Raw genomic sequence first — 22319 nt, forward strand, 5'->3', positions numbered from 1 at the left:
CAAAGCAACGACTGCAAAAGCTAGAGCTAAACTGACCCATACCCTCCCATCAATTTCCTTTTCCCACTTTCTCCCCCCAACCAGGATTTTGTTTTTTTTTTTTTTGTTTTTTTTTTTGGAAAAGGCACATGAATTCATATGTTGTGAATTAAGTTTTGTCTGCATTATGGGTCTCAATTTTCTTTTAAATTTATTCCAGACTAAATAAAAAAAAAAATCCCCAGGTCTTTGAATCCACTTCAAAACTGATTATTAAATCAAATTATATGAACAAGCTCATTTTAGTCTCGTTTGATGATTATTAGATTTCATTTGAAAACACAATAAACATTTACTTACTGTTTTGATGCAATGAAAATCTCTTTTTTCATTGTGCATTCAAATGATACAGTAAAAATAAAAAAGAAAGTGTAGTTCATAGTTAATGTAATAATGGGAAGTTTTACTGTTGCTTGTATCACTAGAAAAAGGGCAATGAAACGGTTGCAGGTTCGTGCATTAAAAGAACGGTAATGTTTCTCATTGTTTATAGGTTTTCTGAATGAAATAACTGGTTTTTAATATAGTTGGCTGATGCGTAAAGTGGAAGGCAAATGACATTGCCATCTTCGCAGGAAAGCATGATTTATAAATATTTTCACATGTTCGACCATTCCATCGTGATTCTCATGCTTTTCATCACACTATTTTTCTTTAACAATGATACACATGGGGAGAAAAGAGAGGAGAATAGTGTACTTGATGCATATTTTATGTATATACGAATAGTGTACTTGATGCATATTTTATGTATATACTTGTATTCCTTGGCAATTCCAAGCATTGACCATTTGCAAAAACTTACTAATAGTGTTATCTGTTGATAAGACGTTTCTAGTTTTAGTGACCGACTGGAATCCTAAAAAAGAACAAAAAAGATTGTAATTCTTGCAAGAATGTCAACTTTGTCGTAGTGAGTAGCAATTTTGTACTAAGATCAAAGAGGGAATAGCGCAAAACATTGGTTAATCAAAAATAGACTTGTTAGCTACATTGCAAATAGACATCATGTAACTACCAGAAATTTCAATTGCGGCTAAAGACAGAACTAGCAGGAAACAAAGCAGGCTGATGAAGAACTTCCAAGATATATAAATTTCGCATAATTTTTCACCAAGGGAGATTTTGAATTGTCTTTGAACTATTTGTTTTTGAAACTGCACATGATGAACAGCCTTACAATCGCCAAGTTGCATGTATTCTAGAGAACATTTTAGTACGTTCCTGACTACTCTAACAACTGTATTAAGAGCGGCAATAACTTAATCTAGCTAGTTTTGCACTGTACACGTAATCTATTTTATCAAAATGATGTGTTGAAGAGAATTCCAGTAAACTAATGATTAGATCTGAAGCTATCCAGGCAATTGCACAAGAGCTTTTAACACATTAAGTGGGGGAAAAGATAAGGGAACTAACTTTGTATACCATTTTGACTGTGAATGTCGTCGTATGTGTAACATCTCTGTGCAGGTAGCACAGTGGGGAATCTCTCACAAGATGTTATCTTTGTCTATCCCCATTTTGATTTGAAAGATTCAAGGCTGCTTGAGTTATGCAACTTACAGCATGAGTCATCACACAATTTTGTTTACCTGCATCAGGACTTTCCGAAGCTCAATGGCAATCTCTTGTAATAGCACTGGTTTTCGAATAACTCCATTTATACCAATCTGCAAACATTTTTCCCAGATATCTTCTTCGGCACTAGCAGTCATGGCAACAATCAATGGCCAATTATGACTTCTGAACTTCCGAATTCTCATTGCAACTTCAAATCCATCCAACTCAGGCATCTGAAGCTCCAAAATAACAATCTGAAAAGGAGATGAGGCTTGCCCAATAGCATTGAGGCATTGATATCCAGATGAAACAACAGAAACAGTGCATCCCAACTTCTCAAGAAGCTTTCGAGTCTCAGCACAGTTCACATCGTCATCATCAGCTAGTAAAACTTGCAAACCTCTGAAAAGAGAGTTGGAGCGTGGCTGTTCTGAAGATTCTCCAGAATCTGTGATAGTTATACTGATGGATGGTCGAACTTGAAACCGAATAACAAGTGCCATGCTTTGAGCAGAACCTTGAGGGTTTTGGACTACCAAGATATTCCCATGCATCAGCTGCAAATTTTGTTCAGATCATCACAAATAAATTAATAAAAAAGTAATATAAAAAGTTTTTTCTTTTAAAAAAAAAGAAAGATTATTATAACAGGTGGATAACGTATTTCACTGTGTCAACTAAAATTTCCAGTTTGCACTAACCGGTTGTGGAAACAATTAAAACTTCTAGCTTAGCCACTTCCTTATAGAAATTGTCAACCCATATGAATAGTTCTAAATGGAAAAATCTAAGATGGTTTCAGAATGGATCCAAGCATCCAAAGCTTTTACCATCTGTAGGACAAGGAGCATTACATGACATATATGCAATTAGCTAATAATAGAAAACCAGATGCAGGATGTTTCATCAGCAATTCATCAGGTGACAAAAAAACTCTTTATCCTACTTATTATCTTATCGCAGATTTCATATGTTTTTAGTGCTCTATTACTCACTTTTCTTCCTCTCTCAGCAGACAAAATCTGCTGTTCTTACCTGCACTAGCTTTTGGCAAATGCTGAAGCTCAAGCTTTCCTCAGTTCCTTGGCTGTTGTGTCTTCTTGCAGTGATCTGTACTTCTGACGTTGAGCAGCCCTCTGATTGAGAATTTCCATTGTCAATCCTAATTTCAAACCTGATATGTACATCTGCATCAGAAGAGCTGTGCCTCCAGGCTGCTCGTCTCAAATCATTCTGTTCCTGAGTACCATTCTCTGAGAACACCCGAAGTATTACAGTTCCCCCTCCACTATTGCCATCAAATAGGCTCCCAACCATATGCAGTATCACCTGAAAAACTCTCCTTTCATCACCAAAAACAAGATCAGGCAAGGACTTCTCAACCTCAATTGAAAAACCAAAACCCCTAGAAACACACAAGCATTTAGCAAGGCAAGCTGCTTCTTTTATCATGGAATGTAATCGAAAAGATCTCTTCTCCAATGGGGATCTTCCACGATCCATTGTTGAAATATCCATCACATCGTTTATCAAGGTTGATAGGACATTGCTGGTCTTCATCATAGAATCAACAATAATTCGTTGATCATTGCTCAAATTCCCATCCTGCATCATTGAGAGCAAGCCTAAAATCGAGTGCATAGGCCTCCTCATTCCATCACTCATTACCTTCTGAAATGTATTTCTAGCCTGGCTTGCCCTCATAGCATTCTGCTGTGCCAGTTGTAATGCCCGGTTTTGCTCAACCAATTTCTCCCGCATGAGTTGGGACTCTTCAAGAACTGCAGCATGAGAGAGTGCAACAGCCACCTGATCAGCAACCACCTTAACTATCTCTAGTTCCTGGTTGCTCCATGATCTATGTTGTTCACTAGGAAGAACACAAACCAATATGGAATAACATGTCTGAACTAGCTCAGGAGTTCCCCCTTTAAAATTCGATACCCGAAGCATTGGCATCCGAATTGCAGCCACTGCTCCTGGCTCACCATACTCTCTATTGCTTGCAATTGCAAGCGCAGATTCTGACTTGAGGATATTCACTCCACTGCTTCCTTTAATCCTTACAACATCTGGATCAGTAATGGGAATGGTAAAATTATATGAATAATTCCTTTCTTTGAGTTCATGAGTCAGATTCATCTCTGTCTTGATCTCATTAGGCATCCAAACAGCACAATTTTGCAAACCTAATGTCTTGGACAATTCTACCATTGTTGTGTATAAAATGTTATGCCTATCTAATGATTTCCGAATTTCTTGAGTAAGCATGCGGACATGCAAACCAGTCTCCTTCTGTTTCATTATAATACCAACTTCCCGCCCAAGATCCCAAGCCTTTTTCTTCAGCATAAATTCTCTCACCTTGACTTTCAGAAGCAGTGGAATGAGCGTGATAAGCGTAATAGCAGTGGCACATGAGACCAAAGCAGTGAGAATCTTGAACACGGTGACAGCCAACATGAGTTGAAAAGGATGGGGGCCATAGGTCCACCCATTGAGCAAATGGGTCAATCCACATAGCACGATGAAGGCTATGAACTGAAAGAGGACCCATTTGAATGGCAAGTTTGAGCAGCTAACAAAGTAAAGCAGCTCAACAGGGATCGAAAAATAAGCCACAGCAATCAAGAAATCACTCACTCTTTGAGTCTCTAAGATGCTTTCAATGCTCCAAAAGCTCCCCTCATCATCACAATTACACCTCGGAAAGCCATTATCTGCCGTGGATACTGAAATTAGAAGCGAAGAAATCAACAGCCCAGGAGCTAATGCTTTTAACATTGCAGCCAAATGGACTGCTACCCTTTCATTCAATCCATTTATTGATACACCTTTTGAGTTATTACAAAACACTTTACTCCTCTATCTGAAACACGGCTCATTTGAGCTAAAACCTTATAATTCCAAGCTTCAATTCTCAATGCCTGTAATAAAAAGACAACTCAATACTGTTGAAAAACATTAAACACCCACCAAAATAAGAAATTTAATAGCCTTGAATTACAATCAAACTCACTGTACATCCCAGAATTAGTAAAATTATTTTTTTTTGTTGGTCAAAATAACTTAATCCAAAACTCTTTATCTGATTATCAACCTCAAATTTCATATTTCTATTAAAAACCATTAAAAAAATACTCTAACAACAAATGCAAAACATAGGAACCAACCCATTTCTTTTGATAATCCCAGAAATGCGCCCCCAAAATCAAGAACAAAAAAAAAAAAAACCTAGAAATTTAAAAACCAAAAAAACTTACCAGAAACCATGAAAGAAACCACCTTCAGATCTTTTGAGTTTCTATGACATGCAAAGACAAGGGCAAAATTTTTTATGAATCCAAGCTGAAGTATTTCCCATTTCAATGAATCACCCGCGGTCCATTTGACAGGTTCAAAGCTCCCAGCACCAAAACCAAAGAAGAAAAACAAAAGATACGTTTTTTTTTTTTAATATTCCAAAAACTAAACCAAAAGCCGGTGAAGCTAACAACAATAACACAAACAAAAAGCAGCAAAACAAGCAGTTTTCTGAGTTTTTTGCCTGGTTTAGTCTGGTCTGGTCTGGTCTTTTATTTTGCTTCTTCAAAGCTTTCCTTTATATAGCAACAATCTGGTTTCTTTTTTATAATATTTTTTCAATTCTCTTTCAAATTTCAAACAAAAGCAAAGAAAAGAAAAACGCAGTTTTTAAGAAGAAAGAACAAAACGAGAGAAATGAGAGAGGTTTTGGTGTGGAGAGAAAGGAAAAAGGAAATGTACATATATAATAAGATATCGCCCTTGTTTTTGTAAGAGGCTGAAAAAAATATTTAGAAAAGAAAGAGAAAGATGAAGAAGAAGAAGAAGAAGAAGAGAGGGAAAAGGATGGGACCCAGCTTCTTACATGAAGAGAACTTGGACGCCCCTTTGAACCAAAACGTCGTCCTCGTAGTACCCAAAAAGATTTGTTTTATTTTCTCTCTCCTTCAATTTCCTTTCTTTTTCCTTTTTTTTTTTTTTTTTTTTTCCTTTTTGTTTTCTTGTAATTCAATCTAAGCTTCCTATTCTGTTTCAAGTCTCACCCAAAGCATTTCACTTTTTTAATTGGATGCTTGGTGCCACGGTAGCTTTAGGTTGTAAATAAAACAATTTTATTATATTCATAATTTATTCATTTAGAGTTTTATAAGTGATGAAATTAAATTTGTTAAAGATTTAAAATAACGATTGAAGTAAGATTATTATTATTATAATAATAAAATTAAAATTACGGATTAAATATGTATTTGGTAAAAAATAACGATAATAGTAAAATACTTATAATAAAAAAATTATTAAAGACATTAGAATAAAAATAATTATGTAATAAAAATTTTAGATTATTTAATATTTATAAAATTATAAAATTATTTAATTATTTAATGTCAAATAATAATTTTATTAATAAATAATTAAAATTTATTTTATTTATTATTTTATAATTTTTTTAAAAAAAAATTAAGTGTAGGGATATTTTTATCTCTACGACTTAACTTTAAGATAAAAAAGTAAAACAAACAAAAATAATAACAAAGAAAAAAAGCAGTTATCATCTGGCCCAAAAATAATCTAGTGAGTAATTGGTAAAATTTCAATAGCATTACACTTGTGTTTAGATATCTTCACAACAATTGATACAATTTTGCATGAAAATTGCACCTCTACTAGAGGTGAGATATAATTCAAATGTAGTTATATTGTTCATAATCGTTTGTTAATAGTAGCAGATCCATGATTTTAACAATTTTGTTTAAAATAATTTATTAATTATGGTATATTCATAATTTTTTTTGAAATATCCACTTATAATATATATATATGTATATATATATAATTATTGATGAATTTGTCAAATTTGTTGATGAAAAAGGTGTTATGAGAAATTTTTAAAAGTGTTTATAGAAAATTTTCTTTCAAAATTTTTTATTTTTCAAATTTTAGAATGTCATGGGAAAATTTTGAAGATGCCCAAGAAAAAATTTTGGTGCAGAGAGTAAATCAGCCACCGTTTGTTAAACTTAACAAACGGACAAAAATCAAGTTTTTTCACAAAACTGTTTATTGAACACTCTATTCTTTTACACTTTTGAGTGTAAATTAACCGTATACAATAATAACAATAAACTAAATTTTATATATCATAACTATAGGGTTGATTATATAAAAGGCAAAAAAAAAAAGAATCATGTAAGATTATAGTTTTGAATCCTCTTACGTCACTTATTTTTATAAAAACAACATTTTCATTTACTTTCTTAACCCTAATATTATTTCTTACTACTTGCATCTACATTTTTCATGATCTATCTCTAGAAATTTTGGTTTCTTCCAAACCCAGAAGCTCATTTCTCTTAACTTGTGTATAGATAACCCTACATCTCACATTTTCAAACTATCTAAAATGACCTTCAATCATCTTTGTTTCATTTTGGATTACCCATAATTTTTCTCGAGTCTCTTCATTTCAAATTTTGTCACTTTTAGTCTTACCATAGATTTATCTAACTATCCTTAATCAACTACGCTCATTTTCTTCTCATGTTATTTCTTAACGACCCAATACTTTATCCCATATAATAATACAAGTCTTACAATTATTTTACACAACTTTATCTATAACTTTAAACGTATATTGCAATCACACAACACACCAAACACATTTCGTCACCTCACCCATCCCACTTAAATCCTATGATTTACATCCCATTTAATTTTAGTATCGCTTTGAATAACTGATCCCAAATATTAAAAATAACTATTTTTTTTGTGCTACTACCTTACCATCAAACATACTCACACTAGCATTTACTTTTATATAACTACTAAACTTACATTTTATATATTCAATTTTAAATTTATTCAATTTAAAGTTTCAAAACTTTAGTATATGCTTCCATAATTCTAATTTTGTATTAAAATTATCGCTAATTTTAGCAACTATGACTATATTGTAAAGAAATAATATATACCATAGCATCTTATATTGGATATGTCCAGTAATCTCATTTATAACTAGTGCTATAAATGAACCAAATATAAATAAAATTTATTATATATGTCATTTATTTATTTAATTAATAAATTTTAAAATATTATTTATAATAATTTATTAAAATTAATTAATAGATAAAAATCAAACTTGTTCACACCCTATTAACCTTGTTTCATGGAATGCCAACATGCTTAAAAAGCCTAAAACCTTGTTTAAAGGCTCAATAAGATTTATTTTTTATTTTACAAATAATATTAGATTGCACAACAAGAAGTAACACTTTTATTTTAAAAAATTTTTTCACTCCTTCCATTTTAAGGTTTGAAATTGAAACTTTCAAGATAAAATTTTAAAATCTATTAAATGGAGTGTTTAAAAAAACAGTTAATATATTATAAAATCTAAAGAGAAAATCACTTTTCATGCATCCGCTTATAAAAGATTGACAAATATTATAATCTATATCCATCTCAAAGGTTGATTTTGCCAAAAGTATTGGCACAAAATAGTCTTCTCTTAATACATGTTAAAAAATACACTATCATGGTCTACTCACAAACTCTTAAATATTATTATATTAAAAAATCCAATGTAATGTATACATCATTATTTGTTCATCATTATATTTAGAAATTTCATTTATCATAATCATGTCATGTTATGTACATATCAAAATAAAGAAAACATGCCTTGTCACATCTAAATGAATGCATACATGTTAGGTATTATATATGGACAACAGTGATACATTCTTACCATAATATGACATCATTTTATATTCATTTATTCACATGCTTTTTCACTTTTATTGTTAATATTAATAGAAAAAGCAAGGCCTAACATAATTAGGCTTATGGCATATATTACATCTTAGCGTGGGAAGGAAAGAGAAATGGAGAGTGCATTGCACACACTTTTAAAGAAGCAGGGATGCCAATTGTGATTAGTCATACATGAGAAGAATAATTAAGTCTTAACCATTTATGATTTACTAAACTTAATTACATTTATAATCAACCTATCATAGTATCATCTAAATTCTTCATCCTTTCTCTTTAAAAAAATTTGAAACCTACCTAGAAAAAATCTCGTGCCTTGCTACGACCAAATGAAAGCAAAATGGAACATTTTCAACATGTTAAAAAAAATTAGAAATTAAAGAAAGTTCGAGTACTACTATATAAAATAGGGGAAAAAAATAAATGTAACACAAATTTTCTATTAGAAGAAAACAATAAAAAAAATTTTTAAATGCAACTTGAATTCAATGTTTATAAATTTAAGAAGTGGGTCCATTGCTATATGTTTTATTGTTAATAATTTCATTGACAATTTGTGCTACTCCTAACAACTTGGCTTCATAAATTCCGAACCAAGATAGTTTCACCTACTAAATGTTTGAATATTTTATTTTGATAATAATTTAAGAAAAATTATTCAATACATTAATCATGCTATTTTTAAATTTTACAAATAAATTTAATAGGGTAATACTAAAAAATATCCTTGAGCATATAATAAAAATAAAATTAATAATTGAAAAAATGAAATGTGTGGTAATGTATTAAATTTGATTACACCATCCTTTTCAAACTATGGCTCCAATTTGTTATTATTTTTATTATTATTATTATTTTATTTATTATTTTTTCTCTTTGTTTTTCTACAATTTTTACATAGCACAAAAAATAAATAATAAAAATCAATCAAATGTAGAGCCTTGATGAATAGCTATAATTTTTTTTTATTTGTTTTGAGTGATGTTATTTGCACCCTAAAGTTCTTTTCTTTACACCCCACTATTATTAACACTTATTAGTTCTTTTCTTCACATCCCAAACCCAAAAGATAAATTTACTAAAAAATTCAAATTCTCATCCCCTCACACCCCCATCTTCTTCAACCAAAAACCCTAAACCGTTGAAGAATTAAGCCCCAAATCAAGGCCCAATTACTCATTTGATGTTAGGTAGCTTAAAATCATAAGTAAATCATTTTTTTTTTTTTGATATTTCATTTGATTTTTTGTTTAATTTCAAAAGATTTAGGATTTTAAGTTTTGAGGTATGATTTGAGCAATTTTGAAATAAATTTCCAAAAATTGTTGAAGATTTCTGGAAATGAATGTTTGGAAACTTATTCAATATACTAAAAATTTATTTCTGGAATCCCTTAAAAGTTTTTGAACATCCATTTTCAGAAATCTTTAAGAACTTTTTAAAGTGTATTTCTGAAATTTCTCAATGGTTTCTAGACATTTATTTTCAAAATCCTTCAAAAACTTCTAAAAATGGATTTTCAATACACAATAATTAGGCACTGTAAGGAACATTGACACTAACAATGTTATTAGTAGAATGGCAAATCCGACAATAGAAACATCTAATCTTCCAGCCACCAGCACTATCTATTCAATAACATTTGCAATATTTTTGTAAATTTGATAAACGTGCATTTGAAAGGAATTGCTAAGTGTGAATAGACACTCGTGCAAGTTGGCTACTATACCATGTGTGATGGAGTGTGACTGCCTCATCACTCGTGGTGTAGTAGTCATTTGCACGAGTGCTTCTTTATAATTACTAATTCTTCTCAAATAAACGTTTTGTTAGAATTGAAAAATATTGCAAACATTATTGAATGAATAGTATGGCTGAAAGATTAAAGGTTTTTACTGTCGGATTTAAACAACCCATACATTAGAGAAATCATTAGAGACCTGTTTGGAGATTCCAGTAAGGGACATTCGATATTCTTGTGCTAGACATTGATCAAGAAATTGCAATGAATAAATTGAAGTAAAAAAATTACTTTCAGAAATATATTTTCGGATAATTGTAATACTTTTAGAAATTGCATTTTTGAATAATTGCAATATTTTTTCAGAAATACATTTTCGGATAACTGCAATCTTTTTCAAAAATGCATTTTCAGATAATTATTATACTTTTCGGAGATGCATTTTCAGATATAGTGAAGATATTTTTGGAAATGAATTTTTTTATATATTGAAGAAGTTTACAGAAATGAATTTTCAACAACTTACAAAGAAAGGGTGTGAAGGACAAAAAAATAATTAATTAATGGATATTTAAGTAATTTTTCTAAAGGTAATTTTTTTTAGGTGTATTGAGAATTTTTTGAGGTGCAAATAACTCCGCTTTTATTTTTCTTATAAAAATTAGTTTTCTCCTCGAGCGATTAAGAATAAAAGAAAAAATTGTATGAAACAATTATTTCACGTTATCATATATCTTTTCTATTTAAATCATTTCATATAATCATATTATTATAAAAATTAACTATTTATTAAACACCACATATGATAATTAAATGTCCAATATTTATTTCAATAGACTTATGCATGCAATATATAATAAATTATTTTTTTTAATAATATAATTATATGGTATGAATTAAATACAAAAAAAAAAAACATATACTAACAAAAAATAACTCTTTCATACAATCTTTTCAGCACAGTTGAGCAAAATTCACGTCAAGAAAGTTGACATATTCTACCATCAATATGGTCTAAACTAATAGTCAAATTTTTATCTTAAAAAAGGGATGTCCTCAGAAAAGAGATGGATAAAAGGGATTTTTTTATCAATATTTGTCATTCATTGCGTGCATAAAGTTAGCAATTCATGGGCAGATTCATTGCATATTAAGTATCAATAACATAATATATTCTCTTCCAACTAGATTTAAAAAAAAAAAGATTTGAAATCCAACCATATATTCAATTCTCAATTAAAACCTAAACTACCACATAAGTTAAATTAAGTCGAACTGTTTTTTCATGACTTGATTCGACACAGTTACTCGTGTATTATATTTTAGAATGGGAATTTTTTAAATAATTCAGATTATTTTGGACCTTGTTATTCTAAATTTATAAAATATTTTAAGTTTTAGAATTTCATTAAAAAAATGAAAATATAAATTAAAATTATGCACTTTATGGATTTTAATAAAAACTCGGCCTTAACATTTCAGAATATGAAATATTCTGTTAAAATCTTCTTATTTGGCTGATATAATCCATAAAAAAAAATTGTTTACTTGATTCATTTGGATGAGCTGAATGATAAATACTTAAAAAAATTATTTTAATAACTTTGGCCAAATGGTCTTAATTTACCAATTTTCAAATTTCATTAATAGGTATAATTAAAATAAAATTAAAATTCATAGTTTAATTTAATATAAAAAGGATTTATTTTAATTTTTTTGAAGTTTGTAAATTTATCTGCATATTATCTCAACAATTTAAGTTAGTGATAACTTTAATTAAAGTCAAATTAATTAAATAAATTACAAAATCAAACCAACTCGAATTTAATAAAAATTAAATCAGATTGAAAATCATGGTATGACTTCTTTTATGTTCGTGGGCATCTCACCTATAATTATTATAATACAATTAATTAATCATAATTTAAAATTATGTGAATTTCATCAAAATTTTATATGTAATGCATTTATTATGATTAGACAATTGTATGATTGTAGTAAAAAAATTATAGATAAAATGCATATAACGTAATCTTATTAATTCTATTAATTGGATATTACAAGGTAATATGATTTTTGCAAAAAATGGTTGAGAGAAAAAAAAAAAATCAAAGTTCATACCTTGTAGATGAGTCGGCTAGAGCATTGACCGTATAAAGAGAGTGGGAGGCCATAAAAACATAGATCGATCAATAACCAAATATTTTAAGATTGTATTTGATGTATAAAATTATGATAGTATAGAATGATATAAGATTATAGTTAGGATTAGATTAAATAAAATAATGTATCTTATGTTTGGTGTGTGCAAAAGCTAAGAGTGTAAGATGATGATTTTTATGTTCACTAAGTTTGTTCATTGTTTTGTGTAAGACTAAAAATATGATAACATAATTTTTTTATTAATCAAAATTACTCTTTTTACTATAAAAATAATTTAAATTTATAATTTTTATATAAATGTAATCCAAAAAATTTTTAACTAAAAAATAGATTTTCTATGATAATTTCAATATATAAGAGTTAAATTTTATTTTTTTTTCAAAATTTATCTTTTAATTAAATAATCAATCATTTTTTAAAAATTAAAATGTTTTAAAAACTATTTTTTAAATTTAATTTTAACCAAAAATATTTTTTTCATTATTTTTCCTCTTATTTTCCTTATTTTCCTTTTTTAAATCTTTTTATAATCTAAATTTAAAATAATTTATGTGATTGAGAGCTAAAATTATATTCAAAAAATAGTTTTTACAAACAAAAATGATTTTTTTCGGCAAAGTTATAAAAAATATAATTTTATCTATTTTTTTTTCCTTTCTTTTTATTCTCTTTTTGGCAAGATGGAATAAGAAAAAAAGTGGGGAAAAAAAAAACAAGAAAAAAGGAAAAGAGAAGACAAAAAGTGAAAATTGAAAAAAGAAAAATATGAAAAAATTACTTTAAAAATCCAATAATTCAAAATTTATTAACTAAAAAATTTAATCTAGAATAATTTTTATGGTTAAGAGTTAAATTTACTTCTTATAAAGAATAAATTAAAAAAATGATTATTTCAAAAAAATGTAAATTAATTTTTCAAAAAATAAATCAAAACTATATATTTTTTAATTAAAAAACAAAAAGAAAAATAGGGAAAATTGAAAAATAAAAAATAAAGAAAGATAAGGAAAAAAAACAAGGAGAAAAAAATAAAGAGAGCAAAAAATAAAATAAGGAAAAAGTAAAAGAAGAAAAATAAAAAAAAAAATTGAATTAACCAATTAAAGAATGATATTTGTCAGCTTATTAAATGTTTAAGTCAAATTTTAAATGTAAATCTAATAAATATATTATATATTAATAACAATATACATAAATAAATTTGGCATATGGGTGTCTACATGGACAACTCTTTTAAATGACATATAGGATAGTTTTTCTAAAAAATAAGATAGTTTCTTTTAATTACAAATTAGATACTTTTAAATTTATTCAAATATCAAAATTATTCAAATTATAATTGAAAATCAAATCAATTTAAAGATATATTTTTTAAAATAAAAAATATGAAATATGTATTTTATTTTTTTAATAAATAATTTTAGTTGTTTACCAAATAACCTTATTTCAAAATTATTTAATTATCAAAATCTTTCAAATATGTTTAAAAATTATAAAGATTAAATTTATTCAAAATTTTCAACAATCTTTTTTATCTTGATTTAAAAAATTTACGTAAGACATTAAAAATTTAAGTAACTTTATGTAAAATTTTGAAAATTTAAAAAATTTTCATCTTAAATTTTTAAAATAATAAGATTATCAAAACCATTATATTTATTTGAACTCCAATTATCAAATTTATAGTTCAAATAAATGCAAAAAATTTAATATTATCTTTATCACTTATTATATCCATTTTAAATTTTAAAAAATTAATTTAAAAATTATCTATTTAATCCTAATTACCACTAAATATTCTTCTATAAATTTAAAACTACAAATGTAACGTGTTATACATCAAATTTTTTTTAGTAACTTATTTTCAAGATATATTCTATTACTATTGCAATTTGTCTTTCTTTTTGTTTATAACTTTTTTTCAAGATATATTTTATTATTATTATAGTTTCATTCTTATGAAAAATAATATTTTTTCAATTTATTTTTTTCACATATTTTCTAACATTTTTCATATTTTGCATAATAATTTAGTCAAAATTACTAGTGAAAGTATGTTAATATTTCTTTTATTATTTAATTCTATCATTTAATAATATATATTTTTATATTTTAAAAAAAGACATAATTTATTTTTATTTGATATAATCTTAGACGTGTATATATATTATTGTAAACAAAAATATCCAGAGGAAAAACATAATTTTTTTCTTATTTTTTAATTACAAGCTAATATATGTAAATTTTATATATGCTATGATTTTTAAAGATTTGAATATAATTTAAAAAGAAACTAATTTGTATATATATATATTTATATTAAATAAATAAAACTATTTCATGCATCACACATGTTATAATCTAGTTTTAGAATAAAACAAGTAATATATAAGCATCTATTATCTAATCCTACATTAGAAATAATTCTTCCTTTTCGAAGAGGATAGAGTCATCTTGATTAAGAGGATAATTAAATTTTTTTGCAATTCAATCCCCTATCTTATGTGTGCACCTAACATATAATAAGATAATAATTATCTTATTCTATACATAATCTTGTACACAAAACATACTCTAAAGTCCTTAGTTAAATTCCAAAGAAAAGGTAAAATGATAGTTGAAATGAATTTGAATGTTAATATTTTAATGTTTTAAGGTTAATTAAAATATTATTATATTAAAGACAATATTGATAATTAATGTTACACATTTTAATATAATTGTTAGGAGTATTTTATGGTTTAAGGGACAAAATAGATATTTCATCACAGAGTATCAATCATCAACCAGATGAGGACAATTTGGTTTTTTCGATTAGAATTAACATGTTGAGCTGACTTGAAGCCTTGAGACCCATGTTAGTTCAATCACCCTAATTTGTCTCTTGAAGGTACATGTCCCAAGTACTAACTTGAGCAGTGGACTATAAACGTAGAAAAAATTTATGATTTTTACTCTTAACCGATCTCGTATATATAATATTATATTTTTGTCCTTGTCAAGAAAGGTCGACACCAACAATAATAATTAAAGGAATAAATTACTCAATATAATAATCAATTCAAAAAAAAAAAAAATACACACTTGTTACAAAATATGTAATGTATTTATTAACAAAAATAAATGTTACAAATTTATTGGTTTAACATCAATTTCACCTTAAATGCAAACTTTGAGGCAATTCAAGGTGTGGTGGAATAGTTGAATGGCGACTTTATTCATTTAAATTAAACCCATTGTCAAAATGTCATAGGCATAACGATTATTTTGCCTCTCCAAGTATGCAAAATGAGTTATTTGGATCCTTCATTTTCACTTTTTTTATTTGGGATCAGTTTGATAGTATTTTAAAAGGAGTTTAGTCATGTACTAACGATTCTGTTAAGCAGGCCACATCATTTGCCATGTGGACTGACACATCAACACTTATTGTCATGTGTTAGTTTGTGTGGTAAAATACTACGTTACTGATAATGTGGCAATCAAACAATCATTTTCCTCTCATTTTTCTCTTTTTAACTATCTCTCTTTTTAAAACTTTAAAGCTTTAAGAATGGTTGCCGTTCTATCCGAATCCAACACAAGATTGTTGCGTCGACCACCGTGGCTGTTCATAAATCTTTATAGTTTTAAAGAGAGATTGTAGAGAGAGAAGGGGAGGAAAATAAGAGGAAAAAATTTTTTTAGGTTATCACATAGGGTCACGTGACAATAGCTATTGACATGTTAGTACACGTATCAAAATTAAAGGTGTAAATGAGCCGAGTCGAGCTGAATAGTGAGAGGCTCGAGTTCAAACTCCACTTACAACTCGGGGTTCGATACTCGGTTCGAGCTCGATCGAGTTTTATTTTTTAAGTTCGAACTTGATTCGTGATCGAATTCGAGCTATTCGAGCTCGCTTGATTAAGCTCGATTAATATGTAAAAATAAGCTCGATTCGTATATTCAACAAGAGTTCGATTATTTATGCTCGAATTCGAACTCGAACTCGGACTCGAAATATTTTATTAATTAAAATAATTAAAATATATTTAAATATAAAAGTTCGATTAGACTCATGAGCTACTCGAGTCAGATATAAAAATACTTGAATTCGGTTCGATCGATAAGTCGAGCTACTCGAGCTCGAACTCGACTCGACAATAATCGAATCGAATTCGAGTTTTTTTCGAATCGAATCCGAATAACTTACGAGTATTAATATATCATTTACACCCCTAATCAGAACCATTAGCAATGTGATTAATTCTCATTAAAATATGATCAAATTGATCCGAAATAAGAGATGATGCGTTAAAATGACCCAAACAAAATTTGAGGTACCAAAATAACTCTTTTTGCATAATTTAAGGGAATAGTCATTATATGTAACGCCTTTTTATGTTATTCAATAACTTTATAACCAAAAAGGAAAAAAAAAACTTAGGGTTTTTTCTATTTGAAAAAAAACCTCAGGGTTTATTTTTCTTTTTAAAAAAAAGAAGAGGATTTTAGGCACTAATATGAAAGTGCAAATAAAGTAAAGAAATTATTTAATATACTGACAATAAAATATTTTAATTTCACAAACAAAATTAAGATAATGACAGATATCTCATTTTTTAAAATTAGTTCTTTTTTTAAAAATATATATTAAGAGATATATGTCATTATTTTAATTAGTGAGGTTAATAGATAGGACATGGGGAGAGTAAAGTATTTTTTATCTCCATCTTCAGATTTCTATATTATACCAATTTTTGTATCCATATCCAATGGGTATTTCAAATATATTTTCATTTTTATCCTTGTGAATATTTAATAGATATGAATAATTTCTATACCCGCATTTTTTTTAAATAAAATAAAAATAAAAATATATTTTTTAGCTTTTTTATTTTTTATCTTATATATTTTGATAATTTTTTATAAATATATATTAATATATTTTTTCAATAAAAATATATTAATTCTAATGAATCTAAAATAATAACTTATGTTATTTAAAAAAATTTTATTTACTAAATATATAAATATATATGTATAGGATATAAGTACAGGACATATGCTATATTATTCGTTTTTATTTTCGTACACAATAAAAATTTAAAATTATATCCATCCCTAAACCTATAATGTAATACTCATCAACATCTCTATTTGGATAAAAAGTAAGATTTTCCATTAGATATGGATAAAATTAATATCCTTAATTTTAACCCCATTCATGAAGTTAAAAAACTTTATTATTGATGTATTGATAATTTCTCAAAAAAAGTATAGCACAAATTTTCAATTTCATTCTCTTTGATAATTTATACCAAACTCACCTGTATCTTATATAGTTTTGAAAAATATTATAAAATTCTTAGCATCATTTTTTTTTTATTTAGAATCGTGTTTGTAAAATTTTGAAGTTATGAAAACCAATGGTGACAAATTTTAGATATTCAAATTAAGATTAGATACCTATTTTACTTGATCACATTCACATGTGTAAGACGAAAAATGAAACAACAAAAATTATTATTTTTAGTTTTTAACATCAAAAGTAAAGATTTTAAATATCATAAATGGGATTAGAATATTAATATATGTCCATTTAATTATTATTCTAATACTAACGGTGGATATGTAGAAACTCTCTAATTTGTAAAATTCAAAATCTCCGTCAACTTAAAAAATTAATAATTTATTTTAAAAAATCTAAAAAAGAAAATCGTGGCCTTAAATTCCATACCAAATCGAACGGCTGCCAAGAAGTCTAGTGTAGCTTTTTTCCATAATAGATACGGTCAAGATTGGTGGAAAATTTTCAACTAACATCTAGAAGCAAATCAACAGGAATGTGAAGCACGTGAATCACCGACCCGAAGGGGACGACGCTCTTATATTATATATTTATATATATATATATATATATATATATAGAAAGTATGTAAACAAAAATCCTTGAATTGAAGTTAAAAAATTATTTAAATTTTTATTATTTTATTATAATTAATTAAATTTATATATATATTTACTGAATTGAATTTTTATTTTTAGAATTGTCAGGTTGATTTGTTGTAAAAAAATAAATTGATGAGATATTAGTAAGGATAATTGAGCGAGTTATTTTAGTTGGTGAAAAAGTTTTGGTAGGTGAGTGATTCAGAGATGAGCCTGTATTGACGCGAAAAGTCGGGACATCGTTCTTCTTTAATGATGATTTGATAAATGAGTATAGATGTTGACTTTCTTGATTGAAGATTAAGCATAACAAAAATTTATAAAAATTTTTTTGAATTAATATTAAATAATTTTTTAAATTTTTATTATTTTATTATAATCAATTAAGTGTATGTATATTTATTTCTACTCAATTGAGTTTTTTCTTTATAAAAAATTGATTAAATGTTAAATGATTGAAAATAAATATTTAAATATTTAATGAAATTAAAATAAATATTTAAAATTTTGATTAAATAAAAATTGCTAAATTAATTATAATAAAATAATAAATTTAAATAATTATTTAATTTTAGTTAAAAAAATTTCTTACATTTAAGATTTTTTTTTGGAGTAATAAAAATGTTGAGTTGCACACGACGTGATGGTCTACAAATATCAGATATAAGGAAACATCATGATCCGAATTAATTATTTGTCATTGTAGACATCAATCTGTGTCTGGAGTTAATTGATGTTGATTTTTAGGTGTATTATTATTATTATTATTGTTGTTGTTATTGTTACTATTATTATTATATTATATTATATTACAATTATTATTATTATTATTATTATTATTATTATTATTAATCAGTGTTAGCAAAATGGAAAGAAAATCAAATATGCTTTTAATTTAAAATTGGATCAATCAGACCAACTTGTAGAATTTAAGCCTAATTTACGTTTGACATAATCAAAACCCATAATTCAAGCCTAGATTGGTTCTGTTCGGATAGAATCTAATCCTAAATTTTAAGTCTGGATTGATTTTGTTTTACCCTAAACTTTTTACTAAAGACTGGCTATAAATTGGACACAATATTACAAAGAAAGGCACGAGTTAATTTTTGGAGAAAGAAGGAGTGAATTTTTGCAAAAGATATGAGTTAATTTTTGGGAAGAAATATTTTTGGATTTAGGGTTTTTGACAATGGATTTTTGGAAGGAATTTATTTGGGTTTGAATTTTTGGATTTCAATTTGAAGTTTTGGATTTGAAGTTTGAAAATATGAGTTTAGGTTTAAGTTTTTGAGAAATTTCTAGAAAAATTTAAGTTTAGGTTTAAATTTATGAAAAAATATGAATTTTTTAGAAACCACCGAATTGCCCAGTTTTCGATGGATTGTTCTTGGATTTTCAGAGAAAAGATAGAGAAAAATCTCAGCTAGAGAGATAAAGGAGTAAGGCTATTTGAGAAAAAACTGAACCTCTGCCCTTTTATAGTGTCCCAACATGACATCGTTTTTGAGTACCTAAGATCCGCATGAACTCAAATATGATCCTCGTGTTGCCCATCTATCAACCAGACTCGATCGTAGGTTTTTTTTTATTTTATTTTTTGTAATTTTTTATTGATTTTTTTAAATTAAGCAATTTATTATTTATTAAATATTTAGTAAAATTCCATTTTATTATTTTATTTTTGGAAAGTAGCCTAAAAGGAAAAAATAAAAAAAATTCTTTTTTCAAATAAATTTATGAATCCTATTAAATTATTGAAGAATTTTTTATGGATTTAAATTTTAATAATTTTATCAAACTATTGAAAAATTTCATAAACCAATTTTTGCCAAAAAAATAATTAATAAAATATTTTGTATTTTATCTTACCAAACTATTGAAGGATTACGTTTTAAGTTAAATCTTACCAAACTATTGAAGATTTAATGAATTTTCTAAAAAATAAAATCTTATAAATATTTTATAATAAAATCTTATCAAACTATTAAGAGATTTGCATCAAAATAAATACTACCAAATTATTGAAGGACTTTACTAATTATTTTCTTAGATAAAATGTATTAATAAATCTGACGACGGAGCCTCCTCAAGGTGAGACACTAGTCTTCATGAATACTTATGAGATGAGAGAATTATCTTAAATTGCTACTAAATTATTGAAGTAATTTTAAGATTAATTTTCGATATAAAATATTTAGATAAATTATAAATATGTTTAAAGCTTGGATAATTTAAAATCAAACTAGTACTATCTTTTAATGGGCACTATGAGGGTACCATAACCTTTCTCATGCTTAACCATACTCCTGAACCTATAATCTAGTTTCGTGGATCAAAATCTACTATTTAAAAACACCTAGATCAATCTTAGGACTCTTCTTTCAATATGATGGATTTAATCAGGTGACTAATCACACCAAAACAAAAAAGATTGGTGGCGACATATAAAAAAAAATCATGTCTAGCATTAAGTTTACGGATTTGTACGTTATGATAATTTGTTGATTTCGTTGGGGATTTCAAGAGTTAGGCCAGTAAATAATTTCTTATTATCCAAGCCTAATCTAATAAATCTAAGATTTTTTCTTCTTTTTTTTTTCTTTTTCCTTGTTTATATTTTGTTTAGTTATTCATTTATTTGTTTTCATATATCTGTCATTCATGTGCATGTGCATAAGATGAGCTTTACACCCAAGTTTTATCCCTTAGAAGGAAGTAACGTACCTAAGCCTTCATAAGATTTCATGTCTTGGCACGAGCTAGCAAAATACTCTTACTCAGATTGAACCCTTTCTGCTTATCGCCTATGATGGGTAAGGATCGATGTGCCTTACAATTTGTGATAGACAATGATGTAAGCAACAATTTGAGAACTTTTTAGAAATAGTCCAAACCATATATAGATAACCTTAAGAGCTTAACCATAGGTAGAGCCACGTCCCTTCACCTTTTGTAGTTAATCCAAAATCTAAAATTATACTGTTATTTTACTTGCTTTATAATGTTTATTTTTTTATTTTATATTGAGGTGACAAATCAATTTTCTTATCTTTTTACTTTTTTTCTTCTTATGCATATTCATAAAATATGTATGCAGATTACATATTGGTATTTTCAACAAAAGTTTCATGGAACCCACAAAACGTCAAATTTGCACCTCATCTATACTCTTCAAATGTGATTTGCCCATAGATGTGAAGATAGAGTAAAAAAAGAAACATTGAGAAGAAGAGGATTATTTATCGCCTGGTCATGTCTCCACTTTACCAAAGAAAGTTCATTTGCTTCTCAAACAAAATGATTTGAAAGGCTTATTAGATATATGAAATAGCATGGTTCTTTCAAGGCAATAGGCTTTTTGTTAGAAGTTTGGGCATGTTGCACATCTCTTGTTAGTAAAAGTTGAAACCTCACTCATTAAGGTGATGGTATAGTTTTGAGATCTTTCTTACTATTGTTTTTATTTTTAATGAAGTCGATCTGGTACCAAAAATAGAAGAGTATTCGATTCAGGTGGGTATTTGTCTTCAGTATCTAGATACAATATACATAAAAAAAAATAAAAATTGAGGTATCACAAAAAGTTAGCTCATATTTTAGGGATGAAAAAGGAGCTCAAAGATTCACATATCCAAGAAAAAAGAGAACATAAGGGTATTCCATGAGAGTTTTTTTGAGATTTCATTATCAAACACCTTGATATGACTAATGAATGAATGTGTTTGCTCTAACAATATATAGGATGGTCATTTTCTTCAAAATCTTAGGCCACATTGAGATAGAGATGGTGGATTTACTTGAGCAGATTGAAAGGGGATGCAATCTTTTACAAACAATATTGACAGAAACTATCAAATCTCTGAATTTTTATAGACAGAATGATAAGGCTCATTTTCTAGGTTGCATACCATTATTGTATCTATGGATGAAGAGTCATTTCGAATGTAAAAAGAATGTTTTCTCCAAACTCTATTTTCGTAATCAAAATTTAGTTAAGAAATTTTGTGAGAGTGAATAGCCAAAAGTAAAAACCCAAAAAGAATGAGATTGCCTACTATAGAAACTCATAGTTTTCAAGAGA

At 27.1% G+C, this 22319-nt stretch overlaps 1 protein-coding gene across 1 annotated transcript; it reads right to left on the reverse strand.

Annotated features, from left to right (window-relative positions):
* Nucleotides 1-1096: 1096 nt before the first annotated feature.
* LOC111291911 (ethylene receptor 2-like) lies at nucleotides 1097-5533 on the reverse strand. Its single transcript, XM_022884042.2, has 3 exons — nucleotides 4866-5533; nucleotides 2638-4529; nucleotides 1097-2159 (listed from the first exon to the last, which is right to left on the reverse strand). Exons 2-3 carry the CDS (start codon nucleotides 4384-4386, stop codon nucleotides 1617-1619), a joined length of 2292 nt encoding a protein of 763 aa, XP_022739777.2. The 5' UTR covers nucleotides 4387-4529; nucleotides 4866-5533; the 3' UTR covers nucleotides 1097-1616.
* Between the last annotated feature and the right edge of the window lie 16786 nt (nucleotides 5534-22319).

This window comes from Durio zibethinus, chromosome 16, assembly GCF_047325235.1.
Source record: "Durio zibethinus cultivar Kanyao isolate XHJ-2024 chromosome 16, ASM4732523v1, whole genome shotgun sequence".
NCBI lineage: Eukaryota > Viridiplantae > Streptophyta > Magnoliopsida > Malvales > Malvaceae > Durio > Durio zibethinus.

What these genes read in the sequence shown, in the direction of transcription:
- LOC111291911 (XM_022884042.2), bottom strand. Translation starts at nt 4,386, where the DNA reads ATGTTAAAAGCATTAGCTCCTGGGCTGTTGATTTCTTCGCTTCTAATT. An exon ending in TTTGCCAAAAGCTAGTGCAG is followed by an intron (nt 2,160 to 2,637) that starts GTAAGAACAGCA and finishes CAAAATTTGCAG; the next exon opens with CTGATGCATGGGAATATCTT.